Here is an 11,140-nt window from a genome sequence, read left to right on the forward strand (position 1 = left end):
AAAGACCCATGTAAACATTTTATACATAGGGAAGTACTCTGAAAACACTGGGAGTCATCACAATTTTATGTGAGCACCATTGTTTTCTTAAAGAAAGTTTAAGCATTAAAGAGTCTTACACTATATCTTGCAAAAAAAAAAAAAATTCTTTTTAATTTTTTTTCGCAGCTGAAAAAAAACATGGAGAGGGAGAGGTTAAAAAGAAAAAAGGATTCAAGCCAACAGCTCCGACTCCCTTGTCAGCCAACTAGAGGAAAGAAGTGAGTAGCAGAAGTTTGTTTCCAAGGGAGTTTCTCTGAGCCAAGAGGAGCTGCTGCCAACAGAGCCAGGGCCTGGGGCCAGGCCTCCTCAGGGGGCAGTGGCCTCTCTGGGCCTCCCAGGCCTCCTTTCTTTCCCGAGTGTCATACCAGGGCTCTTTTGGTGTGGGTTCAGGGTGCCAGGAGGCTTCTGGTCCTGATTTGTTGGTGATAAATCTGCTTCCTCTCGTCCTCCTCCCTGGAAGAGCCTGGAAGAGAGGGTAGGGGGAGAAAAACCAAACTCCTTGCTGGGTGTGTGATTCTGAGGCTTAACCAGAGGCTGGCTGGTGACTTCCCGGCTCTCTATCAGGGCTGGGGGATGATGGAGGGACTGGGGTTGGGAGGTGCTTGGAAGGCTCAGGAAGCCTGTGGAGGCGGCTGGGTGGTTGGGATGGGGGCAGCAGACACCCCCTTCGCCCTCTGCTTTCCCTGCCTGCCGCAGAGCTGGCCTGATTTTCCTTGGCTTCAGCCCTCCTTATTTCTCTGACCAGGTGACGACTTTCCCCATTCCCTGTTTTTTGCCTTTTTCCATTGCCTGCCAGCTCAGGTTCTCCAGCTGTCTCTGGAAACAAGGTAAAGCCCCCAGGGCAGCCTCCCTCCCTCTCCCCTCTCCAGTCCCTGGGGCCTACGGAAGGCAGGGGGAGCCCAGCCTGGCTGGCCTAAGCGTTAAGCACCTTCCTCAGGTTGCAGGGTGAGTGGGGACCTTGGCAGTGGGTACGCCGCTGAGTCGGGAAGTCCTGAAGATTGTCCAAGCCCCAGTTTGGAAGGGATGGGGGTGAAATTGGCCAGAACCCTGTTGGGCAGCTGCCATCAGCAGCCACTGGAAGCCGCTGAAACCTTACCTGGGCCTGGTGCTGATGGACAGGGTGGCTGGCCAGTAGGGGCTTCCTCCTATTAGATGCCCTGTGAGCACCAGCTGGTGGCTGTGATTGACACTTGGTTCCTTCTTACCAGGGTTGGTGGGGGGCCTGACTCCAAGGAAGCAGGTGGTGTGCAGGCAGGGGCTCCTGTTTCTTCTCCTCCTGGTGTGGTACCAGCTCACATATCACACCAGGCCTGGAGAGAAAGGGTCATTCAGCCTGCCAATCAGCCACTCTGACCCCCTTATTGGGAAACTGAGGCCCAGGGAGGGGAGAGGCTTACCCAGGGGCAGAGCCTGGGTCCAAACCCAGCTTAACAGCTCCTGGCCCAGTGCTCCTGCTGCCTCCCTGCCACCTCTCCCCAAGCCAGGCAGGTGCAGGCTGCCCACATACCAGTCAGTGACTCAGGGGTGTGCCAGGCAGCTGGCTGGAGCAACAGGTGCGTTTCTCTAAGAAGGGAAGTCCTACATGTCCAGCCACCCCTCCTAGTGCCCAGGGGTCTTTCCTGACCAGTCTTTCCAGACGTGTGAGTCAAGATGGGCATTTCTTGGAGAGGATTTTGTTGCTCCAGTTCATTTCTAGATGCTGGAATTTCCAGTAAAATAATAAGGGAAAAGTTCTGGGCTGTGAGTGATGAGTGATGTGTGCGTGTGCACATGTGTGATCACACATGCACACGCTCAGATGTGGAGGGGGTGGGAAGCTTTTGGATCCGGGAGGAGCCTCCTGGGAGTCTGCTTTTGGGATGAGCTGCTCCAGCTTCGCAGCCCCTCTCCTCTCCCACAGGAGAATGTACATATTCTCCCCAAACTCTGTTTTCCGGACGGCATCTACAGGGGGGAGCGGAGTGGGGAGTGAATTGCAGGAAAGGACCTGGGAGGGGTCTGACATGGTGTTTGAAACGGGGGCTTCATGCCATTGCTGTTATTGGAGTTGCCAATGCCATCAGCCCGCATCAGCCCTTTCCTGGGCTCCCATTGCTGGCATGATCTTCATCCTAATGGATGTTCCAGCCTCATTTTTCACTGGCCCTTACTCTTCCCTTGGCTTTTTGTGGCAATAGACCAATCCCCATTCTCCAAGCACCTTCCATGCTTTTCCCTGCCTGCCTCTGACCCAGCCAGCCAACTCACGCCTCCCACTGGGCCTGCTGCACCTCTGCCTAAAACCCCTCTGTCTGTTACCCCCACCCAGTCCGGGATACTCCACTCTCTCTTTTGCAGCTGGATGTCCAGGGCTGCCCCCTTTGTACACTGTCACCCTTTCCTCTCACCTGCAGTCTCCTTGCACGGAATGTAAACCAGAATTTTGACAATGTCAGTCATTTCTCTTTCTCCCTGTGCTGAGGAACTGCTTGAGGGCAGGGCTATTCCTTATCTACTGTAGGCCCACTATTTAGCATGTAGTAAGCACTTGCTAAAACATCCTCGAGTCAAAATGATCTCTCTCTCACTGGCCTGAGAGCCCCTCACAGGCAGGACCCAGCCTCACACTGCCAGCACGTCCCACGCAGTCACCTCGCAGATGGTCCATAAATGCCTAGTAAACAGAATTTCAGACGTGCTGCTGTTGGGAAGAGTAACCCACAGTGTTTTCTATCTCCAAACATCTCCCTGCTTGCCAAAAGCTTCCAGGTTGTCTTGGTTAGCAAACCGTTCTTGGTTTTTAAAGGTGGAAAGAATTTGCCACAAGGGGAGAATGACAAATCCTCAGGATGGGAGAGAATAAGGGAGGGAGCAGTGACAGGAGGAGTGGGAGGGGACAGCAGGCTGTCAGCCCACCTCCTGAGCTTTCTTTCTGCCACCAAGGAGGGAGACAAAGGAGCCTTATTCTCTGAAAATCCTATTTGCTCTTTAAGGGACCAGGAAAATACTTTGTCCTTCTTTCTCTGATTCTCATCAGGATCCGGGAGCACAAAGCATGGAGGTGCCAGCCAAGGGCAGCAGGGACCTTGCAAATCACCCAGGGAAGAACCCCACACTCGTCAAAATGTGAAGTTTGACAATATCCACGGATATACATTATCCCCACCAACTCTGGGCTGTTTGCATTGAAAATGAAGTTCTCTCATTTTTGGTTGTTCAACCATATCTGTTGAAACCCCTGCCTCCCACCCCCAGTATCTTCCTTCCTGTACTTAAATTAAACACACGTAAGCAGACAAAAAGACATCAGATAGTTCCCTGAAAAGAATGAACACCCGGGTAGTGATGTAGAACTCACAGTCAGGGAAGGCCACCTAGAAGTGGCAACTTCTGAGCCCAGGAAGGATGAGAAGAGGAGGCAGCTGGAGAGATGAGCAGAGCACTCCAGGCAGGGGGCCCAGCTGGGTCCTAGGTCTGAAGATGGAAGGAGGGAGAGGACCACATGAGGTCAGTCACAGAGGCAGCAGGCACCAAGTTTACCTCCTGAAGCCTGTAAGTCCAGGGAGGGTGGAGCTTGGTAGGAAGAGAATGAGGAATAAGGGACTCAGGAGACTATAGCTCTGGTTTCACCATGACTTGCATCAGGACAAGGGGAGGCAGGTGCTTTCCAAATCTGACTCTGGTTCTCCTGGGTGACTGATTACCAGCAGCCCTGCAACACCACGCCATTCCCATGCTTGTCTGTGGTGGTAGAGATGAGAACAAGGTAAAATGTAGCCTCTTCTGTCATGTTAATTTGCTTGAAAGAACCCAGCACTTTGCTAGGAGTCTGGGTCAGGCCCCCTTTTAAGATGCAGACTGCTCCTCAACCACCATGGCTCAGGGGTGCTGGTTTCTCTCATGTGAGCAGCTGGTCAGCAGCTGGCCGTCTGCTGGCCTGGGTCCGGGCTGATAGGAGTGGCTGCAGAGACAGGAAGCTCCACACTGTGGGCTCCAGCCTCAAGGATCAGCCTCCTGAGGAACGGGCCGCTGCCCAGCACCTTCCTCCCCTCCTACCGGAGGATGACTAGAGTGTGGATTTTGGCTGGGGAATGCCACGCACCCACCTCGTGTGTGGCAGCCAAGGGACCACCCAGCCCTGTAAGACTGGCCCACCGCATTTCAGGGTGGGTTATTTTCATGCGAGGACTTGTTTTTCCTGGCACCTCGAAGGCCATATGCTTCACGGCAGTAAGTGTGAGGCTCCTCCGTGGGCTCTATTTACATAGCAAGGGGAGAGATACACTTCTTTTTATGTACACAGAAGGTTAAATGGAAATAGAACCATTTATAACCCATGAAACTGCCTGTTCTGACAGACGCCTGGGCCCTTCCTACAAGTGGATAATATGTACAATGTGTAGCGCTTCGGGCGGTACCAGCAGCATGCTCTGGCCAAGCACTTATGTTCTGAATAACCCTCTTCGGCAGAGCTTCTAATTAATACCAGGGAAAGCCTCCCATCCCAGGGCGAACAGAGAAGCTGGGACTCTCCAGGAAGCGGGGAGGATCCCCTAATGCCCTTAATTCACAAGCCCCTTTATAGTATCAGCTCCCCACTGTCATGTGTGTCCAGTCTAGCACAGGCACGTCTAGTGACCAGAGGATCTCTGGCCACAAGCTCAGTGTATTCTTTGTTGGAAATTTCTTTCTTTCTGATAGCAGTCAAAATCTGCCCTCTGTCAAAGTCCACTCTCAGGCCTAGCCAGGCCCTTTGGGGTCAAAGAAAGTCCAATCACCCCTGCATGACTGCCCTCTGCTATTGGAAGATCGTTCTCCCCACCTGGGTTGAACTGCCCACATCCCTTCAACTGCTTCTTCTGCGACCTGCTTTTTGATCTTGTGTTGACACCCTTCTCGTTCTGTCCAAGCCCCATTTACTTTCTGAGAAATGTGGCTCCCCAAGGCACACAGAATAGCCAGGAAAGGGTGGGTCAGGAGAGTCCCTTGTGTACTCTAGGAGCCAGGAGGGGCATCTACCAAGTCAGAAAGTGGGAGCTGAGTTCCAAGATCACACTGGTGCCCTGCACAGGGCCACCCACTAGTCCTGCCCTCAGGTGGGTGGATGCCCAGTCCGTCAGCCACGAGAGGCTTGGCCTGGGTGCTCCCTCGGGCTCAGGGCGGAATGCCTGAGGACAGCCCAACTCCGCTGGCTGGTGGCCCACACCCTCCCCAATCTTCATCTCCTCTTTGTTTCCCCTCACATAGAAAATTAAAGTATTAAACCAGGTCAAATAAGCCTTTATGAAACTCTTACTTTAATAATAGGGAGAGGCCCTCATGGGAGTACTGTGCCTTACATGCTTCCAGATGTAAGGCACTCCAAGACTCTGAGCAACCAGGAAGGTGGGTGCAGCAGGGATTATTGCTGGGCTTGGATGAGGAAACAGGCTCATGTGGTGAAAGGCCATGGCACCGTCCCCCAGGTGGATGGCAGAACCCAGCTTTTGAGGCCAAATCAAATGCCTTTCCCATGCCTCCAGCAGCCCAGCTGGGCCGGGGGTGGGAGGGATAAGTTGCCCTCAGGATGCAACAACTAGGGGCTTAACCTCTGTGTACTCTTGGGCACAGGCTGGCACAGCCCTGAGGCTCAGGCCATGGGCCTCCTTCCATCAATGCAACACTGTTTAGTTCATGAAGCAGGGGGCAAGGGAGGGGCTGAGTGCTGTGGCCCTTCCTGCTGCAACTCAGCCTGACACCAGAGATGGGGTGTGCCCACACAGCTTGGGCCTGGAGGGGACCCAGCGAGGGCAGCGGGGGGTGCCTACTCAGCCGCTCTCCTTGATGCCCGGAAGCCAGAGGGCACGAGGACTGGCGGCCTTCCCAGAAAACACAGATCACTGTCTGCCTGTTCTGTCCTTGAGCCCAAGCCCAGCTCTGTCCCATGACAGGATCCGGGCGGTGACAGCAGGCCCTCCCTTCTGGCCCCGTGAGGAGACCAGGCTCCAAGGCCTGGGCAAGCCTCCAAGCCAAGGCCTCTGGGGTCTGTCCCCAGGACCCCAGGATCCCCAGGGGCTGCATGTGGCTGTATTCAGTGCAGGAGGCCAGTCCTGAGAGCTCAGAGGAAGGACTTTGTTTTCAGGGAAGAAGACAGGTCAAGGGTCACCTCCCCCTCCCTGACGAGTGAGCGGCTCCAAAATGGTCTCTCTCCGATTGGTCTCTGCCAGGGCAGGGGTGATGGGTCTGCTCTCAAGGGGGCAGCCTGAAGGCCTCTGGGGTTTCTGTTGACAGGGCTAGAGCCACACCCCACCTCCTCCACCCCAGCATTTGAGCTGCCAAGGCCTTAGCACGGCTTGTGTTTCTTAGAGGTAGCTCCAGAAGGAGACTTTCTGAACCCTGGATCTGACCAGAGAGCAGAATGCCTTTTCTCCTGGGGAGTGGTGGGGTCAGGCCTGCTGACCTGAGATGAACAGAGTTTGAAAAAGCAGGATGACCTGGCAGGAGAGGGGTGAGCCAGTGAGTCAACATGGTTTTAATCAGGGACTACTGGGCAGTTAGGGCTGGTGGCTGAGGGCAAAGAAAAGAACCAGTCCTGTTCTCCAGACAGTGCAACGTTTGTGTGAGGGTGTGGGTGGACGGGGTGAGAAAACAGCTATTTCTTCCTCCTTGCCAGTTTTGAATGGGGTGTACTGGAAAAAAGAAAAAAAACCTGCGGAGAGTAGAATAAAAAGACCTGGCATAGACAGACTCAATGTTCTCATCTGTGAAATGGGTGTTAAAAAATGCATCCTCTGAAAAATCACCAAATTGTTGGTGGAACTGGCTGTGAAAGAGCTTTTTCAACTGCGATGGCTCTGACGCAGCGAAGCCGGAGCAGGCCTGGCGGAGGCGCCCGGTCTCCCCGGATCCGGCCGGGGGCAGCCGGAGAGGCTCTCGGGGCGTTCCTTCCCCGCTAGGAGGAGCGCTGGTCACTTCCAGAGGCTGATTCTCGGCGGGCAGAGCGGAGCAGAGCTGGCGCTCTCCCCCGTCCCTGCCCTCCCCCGTCCCAGCAGGACCTTCCCCTCCCACCTCCTGCCCTGGCGAGGGCCGAGGAGGAGGAGGCCTGGCTGCCAGGGAAGGGCGGGGCTGCCACCCTGCCACCGGGCCAGTCCCGGAAACTCTCCAAACCTTGGCCATCGGCCCGCACATCCGGCGACTCTGAGGAGTGGTGGCGGGGCCTGTCAGGCGGACTGAGGGCGTGCGCGATGCTTCTGAGGTCAGGTTGCTGGAGAGTTCCAGTAGCAGAAAGGAAGAGCCGTGTTTTATCCTTCCTGGGCTCAGGCTTGGCGATGCACTCTGGCGTTGTACTCCATTCTGGTATCCTATACTTGTTAATTAAAAAAAAAAAAAAAGCCAGAACTTGGATAAGGGTGTTCACTATGTGTAGCCACTGTGCTAAGCTTGAATCTATCAACTAAATGAGGTGAGATTATTATTATGCCCATATCCCAGGTAAGGAATCAGAGGCTCTGAAGGCAGTGTCACTGCCCAAGGTCACATACATGCTAATTGTAGGAGTCTGGAATCAAACCCAGGCAAGTCAGGCTGATTCCAGACTTCGGGATCTTAACTTTCCTGGAAGGTGGGACTTACCGTTTACTCGTCTCTGCAGAGTTCCTAATACTGATGTATTGAATGGGGCTTGCTGCATTTGGGTGCCTGGCTCTCTCTGTTATTAACGGATGAAATGACATGAAATTTGTGACAGGACTTAGCTCAAGCCAGGATGTAGTAGGTGCAGCTGAGGCCCAGTCTTTCTCCTTTCTGCAGGATGTATCTGTGCTAGTGAATACTTATTTCAGAAAACACAGCTTCCCTTGGGTCTCTGTTTGGGGAAGAGAGTCAAAAGTCCCAGTTAGACACTCCCTGCCTGAGGGGAGGGGTATGTTTGGGAGGGTTGGGGTGGATGAGGCAGAGATTGTAACTCTCCGTGCCCTAGATGTCCCTGGTTAGGGAGTGGGGAGGAAGGACGCCTGCTTCCTTGGCTGACGTCACTGAGGGGCCCTACTCTCCTGCCTTGACCGGGATGATGTGGGCCTGGAAGCTTGGCCTGCTCAGAGCCCTGAGAGGTTGAGTCACACAGTCTGGCCCAAATATGTGAGAAACACTGACACTGTGTCATAGGGACACCAGGGCTGCTGGGGCCTTGTGCAGCCGAGTATGAGAGGGGAGGAGGCCTGGGGTTAGGGGACAGCTGGGACCTGTTAGATTCTCTCCCCTACCCCAGTCTCCTGGCAATGGGGAGATGGGGACCTCGGCAAATGTAGCTGTGATCAGAAGGGAGCAGAGGAAAGGGTGGGCATAGATCTGAGGACAGACAAGCAAAAGAGTTGCCCAATAGCCAACTAGTTAGACCTTCAGAAAAGCCAACATCCCTCCTCTCAATCCTTGGCCTCTGAAAAGGAAACTTACCCGGGCAGATCTTCCCAAACCCTCTATCAGTCATTGCAATTGTTCATAGCGCCCAAACATTATCACTGTCTGAGGTTGGGCAGGGAAAGTGCGGATCCCTTTTTGAAGATGATCTGTTTCCTGTGCACTTTCCAAAAGACAGGGGAACCTCTGGTGCTTAACCAAACATCCAGTTTTACGTCAGATGGTGATATCAGTCTTCAGGGACCTGGATACATATGGCAGGCAGCAAGACAGACTGACGTGCGTGTGACGCAAGCAGCCAGGCTCAGGGCAGAGGCAACTCACTCACCTTTGAGCCTCAGGCTCTCTGCATATTTCAAATGCGGACTCTGCACTTTACAAGGTTCTGTAGAAGTGAATGACAAGGTGTCTGTGAGGGAGTTTCGATGTAGAGTGGTCAGACAGAAAGCGTGTGTCTGGAGCATGGGGCCTCACGGGAGAGCCACTCCTCCTTGCTGGTTATCACAGCACCCTTTGGAGTGAGCACCCATAATCCTCACCTCATAACCAAAGACAGCTGGATCCAAGAGCCAGCTTGTCCAAACTCTCCCCTGAAGGAAGAGTTTACTCTTCAAAGTGCTCAAACACCCTTCCTCCCTCTATCATTATCTTCCTTTCCCTCTCTCATTTCCTTCTTCTCTCTTTTTTTTTTTTTGAGACAGGGTCTCACTGTGTTGCCCTCAGTAGAGTGCTGTGGCGTCACAGCTCATAGCAACCTCAAATTCTTGGGCTTAAGCGATTCTCTTGCCTCAGCCTCCCAAGTAGCTGGGACTACAGGCGCCCGCCACAATGCCCCGCTATTTTTTTTTGGTTGTAGCTGTCATTGTTGTTTAGCTGGCCTGCACTGGGTTTGAACCCGTGAGCCTCGGTGTATGTGTCCGGCACTGTAACTACTATGGGTGTCAAGCCCCATTTTTTTTTTTTTTTTCATTTTTGGAGACAGAGTCTCACACTATAGCCCTGGGTAGAGGGCCGTGTGGCATCATCACACCTCACAGCAATCTCAAACTCTTGGGCTTGAGCAATCCTCTTGTCTCAGCCTCTCGAGTAGCTGGGACTATAGGCATGCGCCACTACTAGCACTTGGCTAGTTTTTCTATTTTTTATTTTTTATTTTAGTAGAGATGGTGTCTCACTCTTTCTCAGGCTGGTCTTGAACTCCTGAGCTCAAGCAATCCACCTGCCTCAGCCTCCCAGAGTGCTAGGATTACAAGCATAAGTTCCCAGCCTCTTCCTTTCTTTCTTGCCCAAGTATCTTGGAGCACTTACTCTTCGTCAGGCGCTATGATGATTGCTGGGTCTGCAGGAGTAAGTGGAGACAGACAGGAGCCTCACCCTCGCAGAGCTTACAGTCCAGCGCATGAACAAGGTCTCTGCCAACAATCTTTGTTGATACCTCTAGTAACAGGACACTCACTGTCTTCTGGGACAGCCATTTTGAGGGCTAGTTTTTCCTTATTTAAACTGAATTCTGCCTCCCTATCATACTTATTCTGACCCCTGGGGGCACACAAAGTAAGTCTAACCCCATTTCCTATGTTACAGTCCGTGAAACGTGGGAAAATAAGCATGTTGTGCCTAGCAGAAATTCTCTCCCCACTTGTGAAAGGGAAGCTGGTTCTGTATGAAGTTAAATTCCTCAAGGTCATTATAGCCGAGGGTGGGCTGTACTCTGGGAGCCTGGGCTATGTTTCTAGTGCACCTGGGGCTGGGGGAAGCTGTGTGGTGGAGACTTATGAAGAGACGAGGGGTGAAGGTTTGCAGGTGGCAAGGGAGGTGGGCCTAAGTAAAGTGCGGGGGTCTGTCAGTCTGGAGTGTGGGGTGTATGTGAGGCATGCTCTGGCTGTCTGCCCAGGACAAGCCTGAGCTCCAGGGTTTCTGGCGATTCACAGCTTCCTCTCTTCCCAAAGGAATCTCCTTTATAGCTTTTGCAGCATGACCCCAGTGTCCCTGTGAATGTCAACTGACAGCTGCACAGAGTGTAGCCACCACGGCAACTCTGCTGGGTGCCAGCTGGACGTGCTTGGTGGCCGGGGCCCTGGAAGCACCTCCCTGGGATGTCAGGGGAGAGCTGCAGGCCGCCCTTCCGTCAGCAGGAAGCCCAGCCACAAACACTTGGACAGGAAGCCCAAGTGCTGGCCAGCTGAGCAAGCTCTAGTTTCTCCTGTGTCTGAGGGTTTGGCCCAGGGCAGAGGAAGGCAAGCCAGGTGCTGCAGGCTGCACCGACTGGGCGGTGGATTCCCTCTTGGGCTGGGAATGTGGGTTCAAGGGTGTGAGCAGAAAAGCATCACCTAGGTTTGGGCAGAAGGAGGTACTTCCCAGAGGAAAGGCAAGGGAGCAGGGAGCACAGAGGTTACCAGAGCTGGGCCAGCTGCCTGAGAGCTTGAAAAGACCTTTTTGTGTCAGTTCCAGATAAGATGTGTTTCTTGGTCCAGTTTCGGGACAAATTTTGGGGAACACACACTTCAGATCTGTAGGGTGGGATGTCCACACATCCTCAGCTTGAAGAATGATTCTTCTCAAGGGAAGGTTTATTTCATAATTTACCAACCGCACTTTAAGTGAATTTATACAAAATAGTGTGCTCAGCTGGGGATGAAGGTGATTTGCATCCAGGACTGACATTTTGCTTCTAAGTTCTATGCATGTTTATCTTCAAGGCAGTCTCTCTCTATATATATATACA

The 11,140-nt window shown here is 53.2% G+C and overlaps 1 protein-coding gene and 1 long non-coding RNA gene across 3 annotated transcripts; one reads left to right on the top strand and one right to left on the bottom strand.

Annotated features, from left to right (window-relative positions):
• Window positions 1-369: 369 nt before the first annotated feature.
• Window positions 370-8,568, bottom strand: LOC128567290 (uncharacterized). 2 transcript variants are annotated; one of them, XR_008374843.1, is made up of 3 exons: window positions 1,440-3,043; window positions 1,139-1,352; window positions 370-505 (listed from the first exon to the last, which is right to left on the bottom strand). XR_008374843.1 is itself a non-coding variant. In XM_053564427.1 (3 exons), the coding sequence occupies exons 2-3, from the start codon at window positions 7,731-7,733 to the stop codon at window positions 6,544-6,546; spliced, it is 924 nt and encodes a 307-aa protein (XP_053420402.1). In that variant the 5' UTR covers window positions 7,734-7,864; window positions 8,452-8,568; the 3' UTR covers window positions 4,141-6,543. The 2 variants fall into 2 exon arrangements, 1 of the variants encoding a protein (XP_053420402.1); XM_053564427.1 differs by lacking the exons at window positions 370-505; window positions 1,139-1,352; window positions 1,440-3,043 and adding exons at window positions 4,141-7,366; window positions 7,633-7,864; window positions 8,452-8,568.
• Window positions 448-3,385, top strand: LOC128567294 (uncharacterized). The gene is made up of 3 exons (XR_008374858.1): window positions 448-517; window positions 788-869; window positions 3,059-3,385. It is a non-coding gene; the product is annotated as an uncharacterized LOC128567294 (long non-coding RNA).
• Window positions 8,569-11,140: the final 2,572 nt, after the last annotated feature.

This window comes from Nycticebus coucang, chromosome 16 (genome assembly GCF_027406575.1).
Source record: "Nycticebus coucang isolate mNycCou1 chromosome 16, mNycCou1.pri, whole genome shotgun sequence".
NCBI classification, from domain to species: Eukaryota; Metazoa; Chordata; class Mammalia; order Primates; family Lorisidae; genus Nycticebus; species Nycticebus coucang.

Excerpts from the sequence above, each read along its gene's own strand:
- LOC128567290 (XM_053564427.1), bottom strand. The coding sequence starts at position 7,733 with ATGTCATTTCATCCGTTAATAACAGAGAGAGCCAGGCACCCAAATGCA. Across the intron at positions 7,367-7,632 it reads TCTGCAGAGACGAGTAAACG|TATAGGATACCAGAATGGAG; the intron begins GTAAGTCCCACC and ends TTAATTAACAAG.